This window comes from Somniosus microcephalus, chromosome 5 (genome assembly GCF_052327205.1).
Source record: "Somniosus microcephalus isolate GS21.2 chromosome 5, FLI_Smic_1.0, whole genome shotgun sequence".
NCBI lineage: Eukaryota > Metazoa > Chordata > Chondrichthyes > Squaliformes > Somniosidae > Somniosus > Somniosus microcephalus.
Genome location: NC_140991.1, coordinates 255,744,151 through 255,770,013, shown reverse-complemented (window position 1 = coordinate 255,770,013; position 25,863 = coordinate 255,744,151). Strand labels below are relative to the sequence as shown.

At 44.5% G+C, this 25,863-nt stretch overlaps 1 protein-coding gene across 2 annotated transcripts in view; it reads left to right on the top strand.

The window, feature by feature from the left end:
• Window positions 1-25,863, top strand: part of mylipa (myosin regulatory light chain interacting protein a) — an 80,063-nt gene that overhangs the window by 17,222 nt on the left and 36,978 nt on the right. Inside the window, exons 5-7 of one of the 2 annotated variants that reach the window (XM_085988851.1) lie at window positions 3,871-4,035; window positions 4,506-4,926; window positions 5,934-7,180. In XM_085988851.1, the coding sequence (XP_085844977.1) occupies window positions 3,871-4,035; window positions 4,506-4,926; window positions 5,934-6,023 (676 nt within the window). In that variant the 3' untranslated portion in view covers window positions 6,024-7,180. Of the gene's footprint in view, window positions 1-3,870; window positions 4,036-4,505; window positions 4,927-5,933; window positions 7,181-25,863 lie in introns of those variants that run through there. The other variant, XM_085988852.1, reaches the window with a different exon arrangement.

The window sequence follows — 25,863 nt, the reverse complement described above, 5'->3', positions numbered from 1 at the left end:
CCCTTGACAAAGCCATGCTGACTATCCCCGATTAATCCTTGCCTCTCCAAGTGGAGACTAATTTTGTCCCTCAGAATTTTTTCCAATAATTTCCCTACCACAGATGTTAGGCTCACTGGCCTGTAATTCCCTGGTTTATCCCTGCTACCCTTCTTGAATAATGGTACTACATTAGCTGTTCTCCAGTCCTCTGGTACATCCCCTGTGGCCAGAGAGGTTCTGAAAATTTGTGTCAGAGCCCCTGCAATCTCCTCCTTTGCCTCACACAACAGCCTGGGATACATCTCGTCCGGGCCTGGGGATTTATCCACTTTTTGGCCTGCTAAAACCGCTAGTACCTCCTCCCTCTCGATGCTAATATGTTCAAGTATGTCACAGTCCCCTTGCCCGACTTCTATATCTACATCGTCTTTCTCCATAGTGAACACTGAGGCAAAAAATTCATTTGAAACCCCACCTACTTCATCTGGCTCTACACACAGCTTGCCACTTTGGTCCCTAACCTTTCCCTGGTTATCCTCTTGCCCTTAATATACTTATAAAACATCTTAGGATTTTCCTTTATTTTGCTCGCTAGTGTTATTTCATGGCCCCTCCTCGCCCTCCTAATTTCCTTTTTAAGTATGCCCCTGCACCTCCTATACTCCTCTAGGGCTTCCACCGTCTTTTGTCTTTTGTAACTGCCAAAAGCCCCCCTTTTGTTCCTAATGCATTTTTGTATATCCTTTGTCATCCAAGGTTCCCTTTGCTTGTTGGTCCCACCCTTGACCTTTACAGGAACATGTTGGTGTTGTACTCTCTCTATTTCCCTTCTGAAAGCCTCCCACTGTTTTGATGTGGATTTTCCTATAAGTAGCTGCTCCCAGTCCACTTTTGCCAGATCCTGTCTTATCTTATTAAAATCGGCCTTCCCCCAATTTAGAACCCTGATTTCCGGGCCGTCTTTGTCTTTTTCCATGACCACCTTAAATCTCACCGAATTGTGGTCACTATCGCCAAAATGCTCTCCTACAGACACTTCCACCACCTGCCCGGCTACATTCCCTAGAATTAGGTCCAGTACCGCCCCCTCTCTTGTAGGACTTTCTACATGTTGGCTCAAAAAGCTTTCCTGGATGCACTTTAAGAATTCTGCTCCCTCCAAGCCTTTCACACTCTGACTATCCCAATTTATATTGGGGAAGTTGAAATCCCCCACTATTACTACCCTATTATTTTCACACTTTTCTGATATCTGCCTGCATATCTGTTCCTCTATCTCCCCCTGACTGTTTGGGGGCCTATAGTACACTCCCAGTGTGGTAAACCACTGTTATAGTTATCACTGTATATTGTTCTCACTGTTCTCACTGTCACATCACTACACGAGGTCGCCTCTTGTCGCACTGTTATACCTGGGCTGACCACCTCCGACTCCGCCCATTACCTGCCCAGGTATAAAGGTAGCTGACTGGCTAGTATTCCTCCCTGTTGGATCGGATCACCCACGAGGGTGGGCTCTGTTATTTAGCCAATAAAAAACCTTCAGTTACGTTCTTAACTCGTCACCTTTTATTGGACTAATTGATAGGCATATTACCCAGCAAGGTGCTTGACCCCTTTTTGTTTTTAAGTTCTACCCATATGGCCTCATTAGAGGAACCCGCTAATATATCATCCCTCCTTACAGCAGTAATAGACTCCTTAATTAATATTGCAACACCCCCTCCCCTTTTACACCCCCCTCTGTCTCGCCTGAAGATTCTATACCCCGGAATATTTAGCTGCCAGTCCTGACCCTCCCTCAACCATGTCTCCGTGATAGCAACAATATCGTACTCCCATGTGTTCAACAACAACTTCAGTTCATCCACCTTATTTGCAAGACTCCTTGCATTAAAATAAATGCCTTCCAGCCCTGCCATATTCCCTTTTGCCTTCACATCTTTGCTCTGCCTTCCCTGCTGACTTGTTTTTTCCTCCTTATTTGGCTGTACATCACCCCCTACTATAGCTCCACTCTGTATCCCATCCCCCTGCCGAATTAGTTTAAACCCCCCCCCCCCCCCAGCAGTGCTAGCAAACCTCCCCGCAAGGATATTGGTTCCCCTCTGGTTCAGGTGTAAACCGTCCGACTTGTACAAGTCCCACCTTTCCCAGAAGCAGACCCAGTGATCCAGGAAACTAAAGCCCTCCCTCCTGCACCATCCCTTTAGCCACGCATTCATCTGTTCTATCCTCCTATTCCTATACTCACTAGCACGTGGCACCGGGAGTAATCCAGAGATTACAACCTTTGAGGTCCTGCTCCTTAATCTTGCCCCTAGCTCCCTAAATTCTTGCTGCAGGACCTCATCCCTCTTTTTACCTATGTCGTTGGTACCAATGTGGACCACGACCTCTGGCTGTTCACCCTCCCCCTCCAGAATGCCCTGCAGCCGCTCAGTGACATCCTTGACCCTGGCACCAGGGAGGCAACAAACCATCCTGGATTCACGTCTACGGCCACAGAAACGCCTATCTGTTCCCCTTACTATAGAATCCCCTACGACTATTGCTCTCCCACTCTCTTTCCTCCCCTCCTGGGCAGCAGGAGCGCCCCCAGTGCCAGGAAGCTGGCTGCTGCTGCCTTCCCCTGGTGAGTCATTCCCCCCAACAGTATCCAAAACGGTATACTTGTTTGAGAGGGGAATGGTCACAGGGGTTTCCTGCACTACCTGCCTACTTCTATTGCTCCGCCTGGTGGTCACCCATTTCCTTTCTTCCTGTGCAGCCCTTCCCTGCGGTGTGACCAACTCACTAAACGTGCTATCCACGAACTTCTCAGCCTCGTGAATGCTCCACAACCCATCCACCCGCAGCTCCAGCTCCTCAATGCGGTCTGCTAATAGCTGCAGATGGATGCATTTCCTGCACACGTAGTCACCAGGGGCAGTGTCCCTGAATTCCCACATGGAGCAGGAGGAGCACATCACGGGGCTGGGCTCTCCTGGCATGACTTTCCCCTTAATTAATTTAAATTAATTTACTATCACCAATTAAAGATATCTCTAAGGCTCTTGTATAGTCTACCAACAGTACCTGCTACACCAGAAAAGACCCTAGTAACGATAAACTACAGTTAAAGTTTAAAAAAGAGAAATACTCACCAACCAATCACTTACCTGCTCCCTGGTGACGTCACACACTGACTATTTTTTACCTCTCCCCCCGCTGCGGAGTTGGTGTGCCTCGCTGGTCGTGGGTTTTTACACCCGGCCGCTCCTCCTCTGCTCCCGCTGCTCCGAGTGCTCTCTGGCCTCGCTGGTCGTGGGTTTTTATACCCGGCTGCTCCTCCTCTGCTCCCGCTGCTCCGAGTGCTCTCGGGCCTCGCTGGTCGTGGGTTTTTATACCCGGCTGCTCCTCCTCTGCTCCCGCTGCTCCGAGTGCTCTCGGGCCTCGCTGGTCGTGGGTTTTTATACCCGGCTGCTCCTCCTCTGCTCCCGCTGCTCCGAGTGCTCTCGGGCCTCGCTGGTCGTGGGTTTCTATACCCGGCTGCTCCTCCTCTGCTCCCGCTGCTCCGAGTGCTCTCGGGCCTCGCTGGTCGTGGGTTTTTATACCCGGCTGCTCCTCCTCTGCTCCCGCTGCTCCGAGTGCTCTCGGGCCTCGCTGGTCGTGGGTTTTTATACCCGGCTGCTCCTCCTCTGCTCCCGCTGCTCCGAGTGCTCTCGGGCCTCGCTGGTCTCGGTATCCTCCTTGCTACTGACTACCCTGTAAGGTACTCTGAGAAGTCTCCATATAATGAGTGCTATAGAAATCTATGTGGTTGTATAGGAAGAGTTTAATATTTCACTAAAGCAAAATTGCTTGTTTTTTGGTAGATACCTCTTAACACTCTGATTTACCTTGCAGGATTTCATACCCCATTATCCAGATGGCAACCCAATCTGGGAAAAATGTTTACCTTACCATCACCAAGGAGTCTGGTAGCAGCATAGTGCTAATGTTGAAGCTGATCAGCACCAGAGCAGCAAGTGCCCTTTACCGTGCGATAACTGAAACCCATGCTTTTTACAGGTATACTATATGCTGTCACTGCAATTTAATCTTCATTACACTTATGTAAATTAAATGTTGCTCTGCATTATCTATAACCATAGCTTTTATCTGTAATGGATTCTTTGCACATGTTTCAGAGTTGATTCTTGTCATTGGGCTCATTTGTGTTGGAAGGTATTGAGCTGTGCATTCACCTTGTGCGTTGCCCTTGCATTTGTTTGGTTTGCAGACGCTTAGGTGGTCTTTTGAATATTGTTTTATCTTTAAATGAGCTTTGTTGTTTATAGGAGCAGGACTCTACCAACAGTTCAGTGCCATATTGATAGTCTGATTTGGGTTAAAAAGCAATATCCTTAACTTGTACCATCTTGAAACCAGGTTATTTGCATACTCAGTAGTATGGAGTTTACCTTTTTTTCAGCAGATCACATTTTCAAAATCTTACTTCATGTCCTCTGGAATTTAACTGAAGATTCGTTCTTCTTCAGGTGTGACACTGTCACAGATGCTGTCATGATGCAATACAGTAGAGACTTCAAGGGCCATCTTGCCTCTTTGTTTCTCAACGAAAACATCAGTCTGGGTAAGAAATATGTCTTTGACATCAAACGCACATCCAAGGAGGTTTATGACCATACACGAAGAGCTTTATATAATGCTGGCATTGTAGACTTTGTTCCACGCAATGATCAAGATGGCCAGAACTCTCCACTTAAATCTTCAGAGCATGAACTGAACTGTAACAGTTGTGAAGGGCTGAGCTGCCAGCAAAGTCAGGTACTCCAAGAGAAGCTTCGAAAACTTAAAGAAGCATTATTGTGCATGGTCTGTTGTGGCGAGGAGATTAATACAGCCTTCTGCCCCTGTGGGCATATGGTTTGCTGCGATACTTGTGCTACTCAGCTGCAGGTAAGATTTTTCAAACTATTTTAACACCTTTTTTTAAATGGGATTTGTCTAATAAAATGACACACTCCTCCATCATGAAGACCATCTACTTCCACCAGAATACTGCCTGTCTCCACCCCTACCTCAGCTCATCTGCTGCTGAAACCCTCAACCTTTGTTATCTCCTAGATTCAACTATCCCAATGCTCTTCTGGCCGGCCTCCTACATTGCACCCTCCACAAACTTGAGCTTATCCAAACCCTGCTACTGATTTTATCCTCTGGAATTTCCTCCCTAAACCCCTCCACCTCTTGACTTTTTTTTCTTTAAGACCTTCTTTAAAACCGAGCTTTTGTTTCCCCCCCCCCCCGTCCTAAAATCTCCTCGTGTGGCTGGGCGTCAAATTTTGTTAATGCTCCTGTGAAGTGTCTTGGGACATTTTACTACATTAAAAGTGCTATATGAATGCTAGTTGTTGTAGTTTAGATAGTCCCAATTGCTTAAGCCTTTCCTGCAGTTAAGTTAGATAACTATTACCCAATTACATTAGTTCCTCAGACATCAAGTAACGTAGGCTAACATTGAACATGGGGCAAGCTTGATCTTTCCCTATCTAGATATGGAGCAACCATGCTGCCACTGATTCCCTCTCAACAGTAGTCTCCTCCAGTTTAAAAATCCAGCAACTAATTCAGGGAGGAAAAACTGCTAAGTCCTGATGCCTTGCGTCAGGATACTGTAATAGACTAATTCCAGCTAGCAAACACCTTTTCCATTATTACTGAAAATGCCCTCTTTATTCTTAAGGCCTGTAGTGCACCCATACCCAGAACAGTGACTTATTGGGTGGGGGAGGGGGGCTCTCATAATCTTGATTCAGCAGGATTTCATACGCTCTTTATATAATAAAAAATAAACATTTTTACTCAAATGGGAAATCATTAAAAGCTTCAGATTCTGTAATTGTTCTTTAAGTAGTTTAACAACAATTGCATTGTTTAATTGTCTAATTGTCAATTTTTACCAGGCCTGTCCAGTTTGTCGTTCTGAAATTGATCACATTCAGCATGTATTTCTGCCTACGTGTGCCAGTCTACTCAACCTCACTGTAATTTGAACAATCAAGGGTTCAGCACCTCAGACTGGATGTTTTTAGAGCTAACTCGCACTACAGAAGAAAGTAGAAAGCACTCCCATGTTTGTCCTAATGCAAATACACCAGCTTGTTTGGGCCGTCCTCCTGTTCTCATCTTGTGGCAGATTGTGGAAGTTTGGCAGGACTGTTGCAAGTCACTAAAGATTGCTCTGAGGAACATCTGTCACCGATGACTGGCCACCTTTCAAACCCAATTGCTGTATCAGTTGACCTGATAAAATTGTACTGTCGCTTTTTACTTTCAGAAGCTTGTAATTTGAAGACCTTGTAATGGACAAGTGGTGACACTGCCTGAACAATCCCTTACCTGGAAACAGTGTCTTATTTCTTGAATTATCCATCCATAGTGTTAGAATGTTTTTTCTGTTTTGATGTGCTTTTTTTAAAGAAAAATAAGCTTTTTAAACTTTTTGTTTTGAGTTTTGTAGTTCACTCAAGTATAATGACTCCAAAAATTAGCACATTGGTGCAGTGAATCATTTGAGGTGTATAATAGCTTTATTCATCTTTTCTAAAAAAAACAATTGCGGGGTGGAAAGTGCTGTATTTAAACCTTTTTTTGAGATGATTCTGATCTTGGTGTCTACAGCAGAAAATGTATTTTTAATTCTGAAATATGCAATTCCAGTAGTTCTACATCCCTTCCTAGGCATGGAAAAAGTGAGTATGAATGCAAGTATAGAATTGTTTAAAACCAGGTTTGTTAGAGATTTTCCACCCTGAAGTGTATGGTCAGTAGAATCTTTCAGATGCAAAGACTTGCTAGAAGACCAATTGGAGTGCAATTCTGGCTGCTTTGAGGCTAGGAATAAACTACAGTGTCACTTTATTGAGGAATTTCCAAAAATGTATTGTTCATAGGGTTGCCTTAATGTAGCAGCAATGATAGACACCATCTGTTTATGTACAGATCAGGTTATTTGCACAGATGTTTGTCAGACTTTAAAAATATATATTGTTGACTCTCATGTTAGCATATAGCCTCTTACTCAAAGGGGTATCTATTTTTTCACTTTGTATAAAATGAGGTTTATTTGCATTTGAAGCAAAAACATAAGCTAAATTTAACTCTTGACTTTTTTATATTTTAAAATGTTAAATAAAATTTTTGTATCAAGTATGAAATGTATCTGATTCAAGGGATCATTGCAGAACATTTAATTTCTCTCTTTTAAGGGGCGCATTGGGCCATAATTTGCTTTAACAATGAGCAAAGTTTCCCAGGTGGGTTTTTTCTACTCATCTTGCTAGTACTGACTGTGCTGTAATGAGTACTTTATAAACTGTGCTTCAGTACACTGGCAGGTCTTGGTTTTTTGGTGAGGGGCTAGCCTGAATTTCTTCTGAATGAAAGCCTCGGGCTTGAAAATTTTTAGTTGAGTATAATAAACTGTCCTGGCCTTCACAGTGCTACCTCTGCTATGTTGAACCCTGAGGGTTCTCTGCTCCAGATCAATAGTTTGAAGTTTTAAAGAAATTGCATTTATGTAATACCTTTTTATGACCTCTGGACATCTGGTTTGAAGTGCAGTAGCTATTGTAATGTGGGGAAATACAGCTGCTAATTTGTGCTTGGCAATAAGATAAATGACCAGGTAATCAGTTTTCGGTGGTTCGTTGAGGGATAAATTTTGGTCAGGAGATCTCCTGCTCTTCAAATACTGGTGTGGGATATGCACTGAAGTATTGGCCTACATTAAGCCTCAAGTCCTGGAGTGTGACTTGAACCCACAACATTCTAACTCTGGCGAGTGTTACCTCAGCCAAGGCTGACGTCTAAATACTTGAGTGCTAGTCTTGAAGTAAATCAATCTGGTACATGTATAAAGAAGGTAGACCTACCAAGCCTTCTATGCAACTCCTGAAGTCATGATTTTCTTTTGGTTCCAGTCACCCTTTTTGTTTTATCTGTATGAACCTTTGAAAGAGTCTGGTACCTGATGTATAGGATTTGAGTTCTGGTTGCAATTTCATATCCTAACCAGATGGAAACATTTGTCCAGTTTATCCCTAGCCTGATGCCTCTTTCTCCTCTTCTCCCCTTTTCTCTTTCTATCCCCCCCCCCCCCCCCCAAAGCTTATCCAAAATGCAGTTCCTTTTTAAAGTCTCCATGCTATTGAGAAGGTAAAAAATATTTTCATACAGAATTTTCCTACTCCAACCTCAGTCAACACACCCATGCTTTTTTCACCTGTTTACAGTAAAAAGGTACAAATGGAAGTGATTTTTTTAGTTAGTGTCTACTCTTACTGGTGCTTCCCTCCCAAATTTTAATGGTACTGTTGTTGATGCATGTCTACTTATCCTAGTACTACTTTTAAGTGAACTCTCACTAATAAACAGAGGGGTCTAAGCTGTGCCTCTGGAGACATGGTGCTGAGAACAAGATGGCCTTCAATCACAGACCCTAGATGATCTTGCTACAAGCTGTGAACTCTACAGATGGCTTATGGGTACTAGGTGGAGGAGGAGTATGGAACTGCTGCTACCCTAAGCTAGAGCATCATCTTTGGCTTCATCTAGCCTGACTTACTTGGAACCTCCATGTCCTGGTGCCCTCTAATCTGGCCGCACAGACTTGAGGGCTTCAATTACATCATGAAAGCCTACCTTCATTTTGTGCCTAATTTGACAACAGTAACCATGCCCCCTCATGTAGAAACATAGAAGATAGGAGCAGGAGTAGGCCATTCGAGCTTGCTCCACCATTCAATGAGATCATGGCTGATCATCCAAATTCAGTACCCTGTCCCTGCCTTCTCCCCCTATCCCTTTAGCCTCAAGAAATATATCCAACTCTTTCTTGAATATATTTAATGAACTGGCCTCCACCCCCCTCTGTGGTAGAGAATTCCACAGGTTCACCACTCTGGCTGAAGAAATTCCTCCTCATTTCAGTCCTAAATGGCTTACCCCTTATCCTTAGACTATGACCCCTGGTTCTGGACTCCCCGGCCATCAGAAACATCCTGCATCTAGTCTGTCCAGGCCTGATTGAATTTTATTTGTTTCAATGAGATCCCCTCTCAATCTTCTAAACTCCAGTGAGTATAAGCCCAATCGGCACAATCTCCTCATACGTCATTCCTGCCAGCCCAGGTATCAACCTGTGGAATTACTACAGCCAAAGGCCTGGATGGCAGCTGTTTGTATTATTGTCATGGGGCTGTATTATTGTCATGGGGCTGTACTGCACATGACTGTTAAATTACCACTCTATGCAAAGATATCTGCAAGTCTGTAAGCTAACCCTGTGCATACGAGTCCGGGCAACTGCAAACGTTAACTCTGTTTCTCTCCACGGATGCTGCCTGGCCGCCTGAGTATTTCCAGCACTTTCTGTTATTTCGTATTTGCAGTATTTCGCTATTACATGGCTAATAACTTAACTCCATTTACTCGCCTTTGTTCCATATCCCTTCATACTCTATTGATTTTAATCTTGAAAACTAAAATTGTCCCAACATTCACAGCCTTTTGAGTGTTCCAGATTTCTACTAGCCCTTGCATGGAAAAAATGCTTCCTGGTTTTGCTCCTGCATAGCCTAACTCTAATTTTATTATGTCCCCTTGTTCTGCATTCCCTCGATATGAACTGCCATTTCTTGGAAGTTTCTGGGTAGCTATTAATTACTCCAACAAAGCTGGGCTATGGAGTTCTGGTTCCTCAGCAGCTGATGAGGGAAGTGACATTATCCACTGGCAAGAGGCCTCCTGCATCTGCTTCTGTCTTTTCCACCTGTGCTCAGTGACATAGCACTTGTGCTGTCCTCCTGCTGTCTAGAGTTGTGCCTGATTGTAGTGATGGGGTGGTAGGTGTGTTGCTACTTTTTCAGGAGCTGGTGTCAGGTGAGCCCTGGGACAGGAAGGTTCTGGAAGCCTTTGGAGATCACACAAAAACACATGACCGACTTGAATTAGAATGGTCATGTTAGTGGGGCTTAGGCAAGCATTTCATATGTTTCCACTGCTTCTGGAAAGATTGTGTGATGGCCCTTCGGAAAGGATGTTACATCGCTGAGTTCTTGGAAGTAGCTGTGGGATACCAACCCCTTGCTGGGATTTGTCCACCTGCTTTGCTGGCCTGCCATCTTTGGTGTCCTTGGATGTAAATGCTGCAATTGAAGCGGGTAAGATCCCTGATGGCGACTTCCTCTTGCCAGTTGCTGCCTTCTGTTGTGACCTGCTTTCTCCTGTGAAATAAAAAGATTTCCATTTATATAGCACTGTTTCATGACTTCAGGACATCCCAAAGCACTTTAATGCCAATTAAGTACTTCTGAAGTTGCTGAAATAGCGATGAAGGTTGCAATTTAAGTGACATTGAAAAAGTCTGTGCGAGAAGGGGGGTGGGGGTGGTGTTGGGAAGAGGAAAAAATGTGGATGATGAGGCACTGAAGCTTGGGAGCTTCTAGCAGTGGGCATGCTTATACTCTTAAGTGGTGCTTAAAAAAAAATATACAGGAGTGAAGACTGGAAGTTTTCAGGACCACAAGAAAGGTTGTGAGGTGTATACAACAATCACCTTGGTGAGAAGCATAGCCGCCCAATCCCCTTGCCCATGTGACTGGACCTCTGGTACTACATCCATGTGCATTGGTCAGTACAGCAGAAATTCGGTACCTCTCTGCTTTGTTTCTAGCTGTTTTTGCTGGATATAGGGCTGCCATCCGCTTGTCCCACAACCTGCAGCAACACGTCTGTGCTCTTCTTGTCAAACTGCAGAGCCCTTTGGCTTGTTGCAGCCACCCCGTGTGCAAAAGGAGATTGATCTATAAAACCAACAAAAAACAGTTACAGGATAAATGTCAAGCAAGAATACTTGTAAGTGCTTAAACAAAACCTTCCAGCCAACTTTAACTGAACTGTTTAAAACTATCAGGAGCAGCTGTACCTTCTTCCAGGAACCTGAGGGCCACTAACCAACAACTCTGCAGGAGTTCTCCCAATTCTGTCTCCTATTGCTCCAATTCCTTTAATCAGCCTCGGATCTTTGCGCCCAAACTTCATGTCCTCTCACCTGAGTGCTCTCCACCAATCATGCACCTCCAGGTCTGCCGCAGGTCTACGCCCTGTATTCAGATGAAAGTCACCAGGAAATCCAGGCGTCGCACTTCTGGTCTACTGTGAACCCATTGCCCCTGAACAGTGCCCGTCCAGAAAAATCAGCCCTCTTAACTACGTGTGCATATATGTTCAGCAGTACGTAATCATGAGTGGCTGTTTTTCTGAGTCTTGAGCCATTTCTTCCTCAGATCGGTTAACTCAGTACAAACCAGGAATTGAATCAGATCTCTTCCTGTTTTTTTTGCCTCAATACTACGTCAGGTGGTGCATTTACTTATGGAGACAGCAGGGTAGTATTTCTAAATTAGTTTAAACTCCCAAGAGATTACAGTGCCAGCAATCTCCTTGTTGGTGTATTCCTTGGCGCTCCAAATTTCACTGTGATTTGAGAGCCTGAGGACACTTGATCAACTGTGCTAATGGGACTAGCTAAATTACTTTCATTTGGTAATAAATATATTTCTAGATCGGTTGAGAAATCTATCTGTTGTAAACTGGCAGATTGAGAATTGCCTGATAGTGTTAAAAGTCCATTCCACCCACGTATATCTCATCAGCCAAAGTTTATGCTTCTTTTGAATATCTACAATCAAGCCACAATCTCGCACCTTAATGCAGATTATAAACTCTTTGGCACAAATGTCAGTGAAACAGGCTTAAGATCAAACCACAAATTTTTAACCCTAGTTTGGTGGTATATATGGAGGATACACAAATATTCCAAATGTGTCCCTCATTTATGAGGCAGTACTGGAAATTGATGAAATTGAACAATTAATTGATCATTATTCTAGGTACTTAGTGTGCAGGATGCCTCTTGTCAATAGATTAGCAAGTTTGGCCTGTGGATGTGGGAGGGTGACCACACTGCTGTGATAGTTACACATATAAACTTCTTAAAGGGAAACTTTCTGTGATGAAGCTATCCTTATTATGTATATGGATGAGTCAAAGAATATCACACTAAAGATGGGCATGTAACTTTATGCCTCTGGGGGTGGGAGTAATTTGAACACAAGTGTACTCTGTACCCTATATCCCATCATTCTGCTCATTGGAAGGCTTCCTAGGAGATTTTCAGGTTCTGCTGATGTAAATAGTTTACTTTTTATTTAACAAAAAAAGCTTGCTTTAAGTAGAAGTGAAATGAGCCTTGCCTTACTGTTGATGTTTGTTTTCAACTTTTTTTTTGTCTGTATACAAAGTATATAAGAGGATCACTGAGAGACACTCCTACAGGTTGTGGGAAGGAGCATTCATGGGATTTACTGGTTTGCAATTCTTAAATGGCCTACTCCCGAGGTCCCCACCATCACAGAAGCCAGTCTTCAGCCAATTTGATTCACTCCACGTGATATCAAGAAATGGCTGAGCGCACTGGATAGAGCAAAGGCTATCGTACTGAAGACTTGTGCTCCAGAACTAGCCGTGTCTCCAGCCAAGCTGTTCTAGTACAGCTACAACACTGGCATCTATCCAACAATGTGGAAAACTGCTCCGGTATGTCCTGTCCACAAAAAGCAGGACAAATCCAACCTGGCCAATTACCGCCCCATCAGTCTATTAATCAGCAAAGTGATGGAAGGTGTCATCGACAGTGCTATCAAGCGGCACTTACTAATAACCTGCTCGGTTTCGGTTCCACCAAGACCACTCGGCTCCCGACCTCATTACAGCCCTGGTCCAAACAGAGGTGAGGTGAGAGTGACTGCCCTTGACATCAAGGCAGCATTTGACGGAGTGTGGCATGAAGGAGCCCCAGTAAAACTGAAGTGAATGGTAATCGGGGAAAACGCTCCACTGGCTGGAATCATACCTAGCACAAAAGAAGATGGTTGTGGTGATTGAAGGCCAATCATCACAGCCCCAGGACATCGCTGCAGGAGTTCCTCAGGGCAGTGTCCTAGGCCCAGCCATCTTCAGCTGTCTTCAATGACCTTCCCTCCAGTGTAAGGTCAGAATTGGGGATGTTCACTGATGACTGCACAGTGTTCAGCACTTTTTCACAACTCCTCAGATAATGAAGCAGTCCATGCCTCCATGCAACAAGACCCGGACGACATTCAGGCTTGGGCTGATAAGTGGCAGGTAACATTCGCACCACAAAAGTGCCAGGCAATGACTATCTCCAACAAGCGAGAGTTTAACCACCTCCCCTTGATATTCAACGGCATTACCATCACCAAATCCCCTACCATCAACATCCTGTGGGTCACCATTGACCAGAAACTTAACTGGACCAGCCACATAAATACTGTGGCAACAAGAGCAGGTCAGAGGCTAGGTATTCTGTGACGAGTGTCTCACCTCCTGACTCCCCAAAGCCTTTCCACCATCTACAAGGCACAAGTCAGGAGTGTGATGGAATACTCTCCACTTGCCTGGATGAGTGCAGCTGCAACAACACTCGAAGCTCGACAAAGCAGCCTGTTTGATTGGCACCCTATCCACCACCTTTAAACATTCACTCCCTCCACCACCGGCGTACCGTGGCTGCAGTGTGTACCATCTACAAGAGGCACTGCAGCAACTCGCCAAGGCTTCTTCAGCAGCACCTCCCAAACCCGCGACTTCTTCCACCTAGAAGGACAAGGGCAGCAGGCGCATGGGAACACCACCAGCTCCAAGTTCCCCTCCAAGTTACACTCAATCCTGACTTGGAAGTATATCGCTGATCCTTCATTGTCGCTGGGTCAAAACCCTGGAACTCCCTAACAGCACTGTGGGAGTACCTTCACCACACGGACTGCAGCGGTTCAAGAAGGCATCTCACCACCACCTTCTCAAGGGCAACTAGGGATGGGCAATAAATGCTGGCCTTGCCAAGCGACGCCCTGATCCCATAAGCAAAAAAAAAAATAACCCTATGATTTTCCAGATTGCATTGGGAACATTGCCTGTGATCTCCTAGCTGGCCCCCCATCTTCCACCCTCCGTATACTTGAGCTCATCCAAAACTCTGCATCCTGTCTCGTACCAAGTCCCATTCACCCCTGTGCTCACAGACTTCTGTTGGCTCCTGGTTCGATTTTAAAATTCTCATCCTTGTGTTCAAATCCCTCCATGGCCTCGCCCCTCCCTATCTCTCTGTAAACTTCTCCCATCCTACAACCCTCCAAGGTCTCTGCGCTCCTCCAATTCTGGCCTCTTTGCACATCCCCGAGTTTCATCAATGCACCCTTGGCGGCCGTGCCTTCAGCTGCCAAGGTCCTAAGCTCTGGAATTCCCTCTCTAAACCTCTCCACCTCTTTATCTCGCCTCCTTTAAGTCGCCCCTTAAAATCTACCTCTTTGACCAAGTTTTAGGTCACCTGACATAATATCTTCTTTTCTGGCTTTATGTCAAATTGTGTCTGTGAAGCACCTTGGGACCTATTTACAACACTAAAGGTGCTATATAAATATAGAGCAGAGAAGGTTGAAAGGAGATTTGATAGAGATGGGTCCAGACGGAGTAGATAGAGAGAAACAGTTCCTATTGACGGAAGAGTCGAAAACCAGCGGACACAGATTGAAGGTGATTGGCAAAAGAACCAAAGGTGATATGAGGAAAAACTTTTTTACGCAGCGAGTGGTTAGGATCTGGAATGCACTGCCTGAAAGTGTGGTGGAGGCAGACTCAATTGTAGCTTTCAAAAGAAAATTGGATAAGTACCTGAGAGAAAAACATTTGCAGGGCTATGGGGAAAGGGCGGGGGAATGGGACTAGCTGAAGTGCCCTTGTAAAGCGCCGGCACAGGCTTGATGGGCCGAATGGCCTCCTGTGCTGTAACCATTCTATGATTCTAAATGAAAGTAGTTGTTGTGATATGTGGAGAACACTTTCATTTGAAAAGTTACTGTGGGAATGTATTCTAATTATGAGTTACTTCCATGAATTTGTCAGTGATTTGAGTCCGGTCCAAAAGTTTCATCAAATGTTTTATTTGTTAACTTAATAAAATAGTTCTACTGAAGTACATTAATAAAAATGAAAATGTATAGAGACCACCTGAATTGCTGTTAACACACGCTTAAAATTTTCCTTTGTTTTACTACTGCACAATACTTGAGAAGTTTTTGGTTCCCACTGAACCCCTGCCCACCAAAAACCAATAGTGTAAGAATAATAGTATCAGGATTATGGTATCGGACCTGTAGTGTATGTACCTTTTAAGAGGAACTATGTTTTTGAAGCCCCTGTATACTGTAGTACCAGTAGTGACCACTCGCGTATATAAGCCTGTGCAGCGTCTTCTGTTGTTAGTTCACCTCCAGACTTTGTTCAGTAAACACTTGTTAAATCAACTCCTGCATTCCATGTCTAATCAACTCCTGCATTCCGTGTCTCCATTAACACATGGATCTAACAGTGGCGACGAGTTAGAAACAAACTTACCTGCAATTCGGCAGCACCTCAAGGGGATCGATTCCTCAGACGAAGGTCAAAGCCAGAAGCAAGAAAAAATAAATAAAAATAACTCGAAGAAACTCGAAAACGAGGGCCAGGCTTGGCCTCCAGTCTGTGGTTTCCCCAGCTAAACGGGCTGCTGGCAGGTAGGGCACTGATCCTTCCTGGGCTGCGGTGGGTTAGAGCTCGATCGGGTGGCTCTGCAACGGTGCCAGGCAGCGAGTCGGGAAGCAGGAGCAAAGAGAGAGGGAGAGGGTGGAGCACTCGGGGCGCGGCCGGTGCTGCAAAGCAGGTCGGCGTTCAGACCGAGCAGAGGGAGGGGAAAGTCCCAGAGGGCCGCTCCACGACGGGAACGGTTTTCCAAGTAACGGAGAAACTATTGAAGCGATATATTAAAAAAAATAGAAATACCGCGAAAAGCTGCAGGTCGCAACGGGAACCGCGGAGAACAGCATTGGCAGCAGCGATTGTGGAGGCGCAAAGACAATAGTGCGTCGCCATTAAAAAATTAATTAATTAATTAATCGCCAGCAACAGTGTTGGCAGCGGCGGGAAAGCGCGGGAGGCACCATCTTAACTCGGCGGGGAAGAAAGAAAAGCACGGGAATCGCCATTTTAGATTTTCAAGATGCCGAAGACTGGCAATATTACTGCTTTCGATAGTGATATAGAAGATTGGACCACATATGTGGAAAGAGTGGAGGTATATTGCAAGGCGAATGAAGTAGCGGATGATAAAAAGGCATCGGTACTTCTAAATCTGATGGGCGCAAGGACATACGGGCTGTTATGAAACTTGATCACTCCGGCCAAACCGATGGACAAGAATTTTAAGGAGATTGTTGATACCTTACAGGAGCACTTAAACCCAACACCGCCGCTGATAGCGGAATGATTCAAATTCTTCAGGAGGAATCAGCACAAGAATGAAAGTAACGCTGATTACCTCACCGAATAACGAAAGCTGTCAAAGCACTGCCAATTCGGGGCAGGACTGGCAGATTCTCTACGAGATAAATTCGTCTGCGGTCTCCTAAGCGAAGGAATACAGAAAAGACTACTTTCTGAGAAAGATTTGACACTGGACAAGGCTTTCAGTGTGGCTGTATCATACGAAGCAGCAGCAAGAGGAGCTGCAGAGATACAGCAAAAGCCACTGGACATCGGCATCCATGAAATGACACGGGGTTTCGAGAGATGTTATCGCTGCGGCAGATCCACCCATGACCAGCAGGACTGCTGGTTCAAGGACAAAGCATGCAGGCAATGCGGAAAGATGGGACACATTGCACGTGTATGCAGATCTGGAAAGAAATCCGCTGACAGTAAAAAGGTCAATAAGGAAAAGTACAGAAAGGTACAAATGATGACGGACAGTAGCTCCGAAGACCAGAAGAGTGATAGCGACTCCGGAAACGAGACTAAGCTGTCTCAAATTACATAATGTAATTGCCAAAGAAGATTACCAGACCATTTGGGTTACCCTCACGATAGCGGGGTCCCCAGTCAAAATGGAGCTAGATACAGGATCAGCTCTGACCGTCGTGAGTCGACGAGATTACGAGCGGCTATTTCCGCATATACCTTTGAAAGACACATCCATTATCTTGAAGACATATATGGGGCAGAAAGTATACCCCAGAGGGAAAATAAGGGTGCCTGTTGTATACAATGGCAAGGAAATACAAAAGTTGTATTTATACATTCTACAAGATGGTGGTCCACCATTGTTGGGATGTGAATGGATCAGAAAGATACGTTTAGACTGGCACTCCATTCAGGCATTGACGGTGACCAGTAAGAAAAAAAACGATGATGACATCATACCTGGACGATTAAAAGAAATCTTGGCTAACGCCAAAGAAGTGTTTCAACAGGAACTAGGAACCCTGAAAGGCGCCACCGCCTCAATAAAAGTGGGAGATGCGGCAATTCCCAAGTTTTTTAAGGCAAGGCCGGTGCCATACGCAATTCATCCAGCCGTCGAGGCAGAGCTGGAGAATTTGGAAAAAGCAGGCGTGTTATCCAAGGTAGATTGGAGCGAGTGGGCAACACCCATCGTCCTGGTCATGAAGAAAACATTGAATAATGATAAATCTGAAGAACAGAGAAAAGTTCGCATCTGTGGGGACTTCAAGGTGACTGTAAACTCGGTTCTTCACACGGTACAGTATCCTCTTCCGAGGATAGAAGATATTTTCGCCTCACTATCCGGAGGGAAACGTTTCACCAAAATTGACTTCGCACAGGCATATCTACAGATGGAGGTTGAGGAGACCTCTAAAAAGTATCTCATGATAAACACACACAAAGGCCTGTACCAGTACAATCGACTGGTTTTCGGAGTGGCATCAGCTCCGGCTATCTGGCAAAGAGCTATGGAGCAAGTCCTGCAAGGGATTCCGGGGGCTCAATGCTACTTAGACGACATCCTTGCAACAGGAGAAAACGACAACGAGCAGCTTGCCAACTTGGAGCAGGTGCTCACGAGGCTGAGAGAACGGGGCCTATGAGCAAATCGCCCCAAATGCGAATTTTTCCAGAAACAAATATCATATTGTGGCCATGTCATTAAGGAAGAAGGGTTGCATAAGTCACCTGAAAAAATTGAAGCGGTCGTAAAGGCCCCAGCGCCTGAATGTCTCACAATTAAGGTCGTTCCTGGGATTAGTAAATTACTATCAAAAAATTTTACCAAACTTGTCGACGGTTCTGCACCCGCTTAACGCACTGCTACAAACGGGAGTAGTTTGGAAATGGAGCGAAGACTGTAAACGTGCCTTCCATAAATGCAAAGGCTTGATCACGTCCAGGGAAGTGTTGGCTCATTACAACCCATCACTGCCAATCAGACTGGCGTGCGATGCATCCCCTTACGGCGTGGGAGCAGTATTATCGCATAGATTCCCTGATGGCTCGGAGCGGCCGATAGCTTTTGTGTCACGCTCATTGAATTCAGCTGAGCGTAACTATGCCCAGATCGACAGGGAGGCACTCAGCCTGGTGTGGGGGGTGAAGAAATTCAACCATTACCTACACGGACAAAAGTTTACCTTGTTGACTGACCATCAACCCCTCGTTTCCATATTCAACCCTAAAAAGGGCGTTCCCATTATGACAGCGCAAAGGCTACAGAGGTGGTCCCTTTTCCTAGGGGCACACCAATATGACATGGAGTACAAAGGAACAAAACAGCATAGGAATGCTGACGGGTTATCGCGCCTACCGTTGCCAACGGTGGAAGAGGCGCCTACAGTGGACCCAGTGGAGATATTCCACTCGACCATAGTGGAATGTCTACCGGTGACAAATTCTACCATTGAAAAGGAAACGCGAAATGACCCGACTCTCTCTCTCAAGTCTACGATTTAATGGTGAAGGGATGGCCAGCACATGGCGAACCACTGTTGCCAGCATTCTTGCAAAGAAGAGAACAGCTGTCAGTGTGCCGAGGAACCTTGATGTGTGGATCCAGAGTGGTGATTCCACCCAAACTCGAGGATAGAGTGCTAAAGGAGCTTCACGAGGGGCATCTGGGTGGAGTGAAAATGAAGAACTTAGCCAGAGCGTTTGTGTGGTGGCCAGGTATCGATGGAGACATCGAAGAAATGACCAAGAGCTGTCTAGGATGCCAGAAGGTCCAAAACGCCCCACCACAAGCCCCTCTACATCCATGGGAGTGGCCCTCATCTCCATGGCAAAGGGTACATATCGACTTTGCTGGTCCATTTATGGACTCGATGTTCTTAATCGCAGTGGATGCACACTCCAAGTGGCCGGAGGTAATAAAGATGTCCTCCACCACGGAAAAAACCATCACAGTATTTAAGGACCATATTCGCCAGGAATGGGCTGCCTGAACAGATCTGTTCTGATAATGGACCGCAATTTGTATCCGAAGAATTCAGGAAGTTCTTAAAAAAAACAATGGGGTTAAGCACTACACGTCCGCCCCATACCATCCCACCACCAATGGATTGGCTGAAAGGTTTGTCCAGACCTTCAAGAAGGCCATAAAGGCCATGGGTAATGAAGACATAAATCTACAACATAAGGTAGATAACTTCTTGTTTGCGTACAGGAATGCAACATGTGGTTACAAACCAAACCCCCGCCATGATGTTTTTCAATAGAAGACTAAGATGCCGGCTGGATTTGGTCAAGCCAAACGTCAGAAGGGACGTAGAGGACCGGCAATTTCAAAGCATAAATGAAAGGCCAACTAGAACCTTCCAGATAGGTCAACCAGTTTTGGCCCGGGACTACCGTACCGAGAAATGGCAGCCTGGAACTATTTGCACACGACTAGGACCGCTGATGTATATCGTGGACATTGGAGAAAGCATAATAAGGCGCCATGCTGACCAGATCATAGTCATCCGAAAAAGGACAACCTACACCACAACTCTATACGCCTAGTGATGAAGCAGAGATACCCATAGTATCTACCTCCGATCCGGTGATACTGGAACCAGATAAACCCGACACTAGCATTGAAGCCGAATCGACCTTGCCAAAAGAACCTACTACACCACCGATGCGTTATCCGGACCGAGTCAGGAAGCCTCCAGAGAGACTGAATTTGTAATTGATTAACTTCAGCAAATGTGTATATTATTGTTCTTGTAAAAATGTTATTTAATGATCACTTAAAATGTTATGTACTATTTATCTAAAAGGGGAGGAATTGTAGTGTATGTACCTTTTAAGAGGAACTATGTTTTTGAAGCCCCTGTATACTGTAGTACCAGTAGTGACCACTCGGTATATAAGCCTGTGTAGCACCTTGTGTTGTTAGTTCACCTCCAGACTTTGTTCAGTAAACACTTGTTAAATCAACCCCTGCATTCCGTGTCTCCAACCCCTGCATTCCGTGTCTCCATTAACACACGGATCTAACGGGACCAGTGGAATATTGGCAATGGGAACAGACTAGTGGAATATGAGCAACAGTATCAGACCAGTGAAATATAGGCAACGGTATCAGACCAATGGGATATAGGTAATGGTATCAGATCAGTGAAATATGGGCAATGGTATCAGATCAATGAAATATGGGCAATGGTATCAGACCAATGGAATATAGGTGATGGTCTTAGATCAGTGAAATATAGGCAGTGGTATCAGACCAATGGAATATGGGCAACAGTATCAGACCAACAGAATATAGATAACTAGCTGGGGGGGCCTGGCGTTGCCAAGGCTTTTTTGTAAAACGGCAGTTTACAGGGCCGCGTGGTTGACGGCCGGCCGCTGCCGCTCCCCCGCTCTGTCTTGGGCCGAGCGGTTGTCAGGCCCGGCCCGGCCCGAGTGACCCCAACTCACCTCCTGCTCCGGCGGGCTGCCGCAGCTGCCCCGCTCGCTGTTGAGTAAAAGCAGTGAAAAAAATGGCGGCTACGTTTCGGGAGGCTGCTGGATTAGGTCCCGCCCACACATGGAATGAAACGCCCCCCGCGACGCACTGATTGGTCAACCATCAGGTCACTGAACTGTAGGATTGGCCAACCATCACGTCACTCAATGCTAATGAGCGGTAGGATTGGTCAACCGCTAATGAGCGGATTTTTGAACGTTTTTTGTATACTGTCCGAACAATCTTTGTCTGACCAAAAAGTAAATACACCTATGAGACTCCCCTAATCATAAGCTTTCTTGTGATATAACATATGTGTAGGTACGCTCTAAAACTTTTGAGTGTATAGCGGCCAGACAGACAGACAGACCTACAGATAGACGGATCCTTTTATTATATATATATATATATGTATATATATATATAAGATGGTATCAGAGTAGTGGAGTATAGGCAATAATATCAGAGCAGTGGAATATTGGTAATGGAATTAGACCAGTTGAATATTAGTAATAGTATTGGACCAGTGGACCATTAGTAATGAATGTTTTGAAGACTCTAATGGATGCAAGTCTGAAGGCATCCTGTCTCCAGAATTCAACCACATTTACAATGACTTGCATACGGGAAAGAGGAATACACACATTGGTTGTCCAACAAACTTCTCTCCAAGTTGCCATTTTGTCTAAAAAAAGAAAGACTTGCACTTATATAGTGCCTTTCATGGCCTCAGGACGTATCAATGTGCTTTACAGCCAATAAAGTAATTTTGAAGTATAGTCACTGTTGTAATGTAGAAAAATGCAGCAGCCAATTTGCACACAGCAAGGTCCCACAAACAGCGATGAGATGATGACCAGATAATCTGTTTTGTTACTGATGTTCATTGAAGAATAAATATTGTCCAGGACACAGGGGAGAACTCCCCTGATCATCTTTGAGCTTTGACCACACCTCCTGTTGGGCTCAGTTTGAAAGAGAACACAATAAAGGTGAGAGTAAACCAAAAGGAGTATTTTATTTTTTGATTTCCAACATTCAGGAAAGGGGGGTTATTTTTAGACTCTGATAAATCCTTGTCATAACTATTTAAGGTTCCAATGATAATCCCCCTCTCAGCTGACAGTGTTTTACATTTCCAAACTAAAGATTTTAAAAGATTATTTTATATCCTATCATTTTTGCTTTCTGTACCATTAAGTTCCCATGGTAATGATTATAGTTATTTGAAATTATGGACTTCCTGAATGAATGGATGGAAAGAACTGGTATTAAAATTATACAATGCACAACTTCAAAGAGCAGCACAAATTATGAGCTTGCCCATCAAATCAGGATGCAATCTCCCTTCCTCCTTCGTGCTCTCCACTGCCATTAATTAAAGTATAAATGTATGTTAGATGAGTGTTTAAAGGGACTTTACCATCCTTGGACTATCGTTGGCAAAGTCTTATTTTGTGTTATGCAAACATACAAGACGGTGATGTAATTTTTGTCAAAAAATGTCACCTCATCACAAAAGCAGCATTGTGCTATTTGTATGTGACGCCTGTGTGACATAATTGCATCAGCATTGTTTTCATCCCCCTTCTGTAAACTGGCAACCCACGGAAACGATCCCAGAAAGGTAAGTAAGGATTTGGGGGGGGTGGAGTTGGCAAATTCGTGTTTGAGGGAGAAAAGTGAAGCCCGGGACAGGAAAGACCCATGGTATCCTTGTGGTGCCAGGAGGGGCACTCGTGCTCCTCTTGACCCATTAGGAACTTTTAAAGATTTACAAAATATCACTCGCCTGGGTCTCCCATGCTCAGGATCCTGGCTGCTGCCAGCTTTCACTGGCTAGTTGGAGACTGTGCGGTTAAAATGGCTTGCAAGTCCTGATGACATAATTGGGACATGATTTCGCTGTTTAAATTAGGCCCCTGCTCTTCTGGGGCAGGCAGCTTTCCCACGCCTGAATTCAGGCAAGTAAAAATGATGGGGAAGACAGAAGTGCAGCACAAACCCTACCACCCCCCCATCTTAACCACTCCGCCCGCACCATTCTCACGAGGTGGGGGGTGGGTTAAAATCGGCCCTTATTTAATTTCTATTTAGTAGCATACAGCAATTTGATTTCTTCTTTAATTGTTTAATTGATGCAATACCTTGATTTTATTTCTTTGTAGCCCACTCAACACACCATAAATTGTTTGGGGCTAATTAATACTAATAACCTAATTTACAAAAGTAGACCCCAAGAGTAGAGATTTCTCAGTGTCTTAGCCAACATTTCTCCATCGAACAATGCCAGCAAAACAGATTAACTGGTTGATCATTTCATTGCTGTTTGCTATGTGCAAAATTGCTGCCGTAACAGTCAGTGCACTTTAAAACAACTCGTGAAGAGCTTTGAGATATTTCTGAGAGACTTTGATAAGGTGCTGTATATATAAAAGTAAATACCTGAAAACTCACCGGTGTGCCAGAGTATATATTTGTTTACCAGGAATAATCCTGGTGTCCTGGCTAACATTTCTGTCTCAATCAAAACCAGCAAAAATAGATTCACTGGTCATTCATCTTATTTACTGTTTGTGGGATCTTATGTGTGCAAATTGGCTGCAGCATTTATCTACATCACAATGCTTACACTTCAAAAAGAATTCATTGGATGTTACGGGCTTTAAGGTGCTGTATAAATGTAGGTTATTTCTTTCTTGAGATAAGAAATGTGAGATGACTAGAAAACAAAATCAGTTTTAATTAATGGATTAGATGATCAAACAAAAGGTTCTGTTCTTTTCAATTCAGGGTGAGATAAAATCAGTGGAAAGCCGGCAACAACCCAGCGCATACTGAGTTTTTCAATCCTTGAAGCTGAAGTGCATAACTCATGAAACTTCAAGCCTGGATTAATTCTTTATCTGTACTAAGGACTCAGCCTGTGACATCTTCAATGAGGAAGGGTATGTCATGATGATTCAATGGCTGATTTTGTCCCTCCATGGGAAGTGCTTAGTCTCTCCTTTCTCTTCTTGCTGTCCTCTCCCTCCCCCATTACTGTATCATTGAGATTGGGAACTCACTATACGGTTCAGCTTCAATAAGGATTAGTCCCTCTTTTTTTTTCATTGAGACTAATCGGACCAGTGCCAACATTGACTAGTCCAATTTATTCCAGTGCATTTTCCTTCGGGCTGTTCCACCAATAAACTTAAAGGTTACTGTGCACCCTGGAAACAGGCAAGGCTGTTGCAAAGGACTGAAGTGATGTCAAGGTGGATCTGTGCTCCACGACTTTGTTACTGGTAAAGAGCTACACCTGTGCTATTACAGTTCCTGTGTTTGTTGCTTTTTGAAGCACAATGAGCCTAACTGTAGTCTCATGTGCTATTGTTGGGGAACAAACCATATACTAAGGACTGGTATTCTTCTGCACACTATTTTTAACAAACGGTTTAATTACTTTGATGAAACAACAAACGCAGGCATTTCATCCAAACACGTTAACCCATTCCTTTTTCACATAATAGGTTCAGCCCCTAAATGGCTGCGTATTCTATGCACCATTCCCCTGGCCCATATAATATTGAACTCACAGCACTTACCAAATTTATCAAACGAATACAGAGCAATCTCGTGCAGTACTTCTTCACACCTACAGAATTACCTCCTAATGTTAGCAGCATCACATTTTTATTCGACAGTTCCATAATTTACAACTTCCTTGTTGAAGTTTTCTACCGTATTAATGCCTTGGAATAAAACATGCTGATTTTTTTATATTGAAAACAATATTTTAGCTAACTTTTTGCATCTGATCTCTCCTCTGTTACTGTGAAACAATTCTATAAATAGAATTTATCAAGAATCCACCATCCAGGGCAAACATGATTTCCATGACATTGTTCATTCAAAGTTCAAGCAGACACTCGTTCAGCCAAAACAGATATAAATATGACACCAGTAGAACAAAATCACCTAATGACATTGCCACTGGAGAGCTCTGTCTTTTAGAAGGAAGACTTTTTGTTTATTCATTCTCGGGATGTGGGCGTTGCTGACAAGACTGGCACTTATTGCCGATCCCGAGTTGCCCTTGAGAAAGCCATCTTGAACTGCTGCTGTCCATACAACAACAACTTGCATTTATATGGCACCTTTAACGTAGTAAAATGTCTCAAGGTGCTTCACAGGAGCGTTATCAAACAAAATTTGACACCGAGTCACATAATGAGATATTAGTCAAAGAAGTAGGTTTTAAGGAGCGTCTTAAAGGAGGAAAGAGAGGTAGAGAGGCGGAGAGGTTTAGGGAGGGAATTCCAGAGCATAGGGCCTTGGCAACTGAAGGCACAGTCACCAATGGTTGCCTGATTAAAATCATAGATGCTCAAGAGGCCAGAATTAGAGGAGCGCAGCTATCTTGGGACTGGAGGAGATTACAGAGATAGGGAGGAGCGAGGCCATAGAGGGATTTGAATACAAGAATGAGAATATTAAAATCAAGGCGGTGCTTAACCAGGAGCCTATGTAGGTCAGCGAGCACAGGGGTGATGGGTGAATGGGACTTGGTGCGAGTTAGGACACAGGCAGCAGAGTTTTGGATGACCTCAAGTTTACGTAGGGTAGAATGTGGGAGGCCAGCCAGGAGTGTGTTGGAATAGTCAAGTCTAGAGGTAACAAAGGCATGGATGAGGGTTTCTGCAGCAGATGAGCTGAGGCAGGGGTGGAGTCAGGCGATGTTACTGAGGTGGAAATAGGTGGTCTTAGTGATGGCGCAGATATGTGGTCGGAAGCTCATTTCGGGGTCAAATATGACACCAAGGTTGCAAACAGTCTGGTTCAGCCTCAGACAGCTACTACGGAGAGGGTTGGAATCGGTGGATCGGGAACAGAGTTTGTGGCGGGGACCAAAGACAATGGCTTCGGTCTTCCCAATATTTAGTTGGAGGAAATTTCTGCTCATCCAGTACTGGATGTTGAACAAGCAGTCTGACAATTTAAAGACA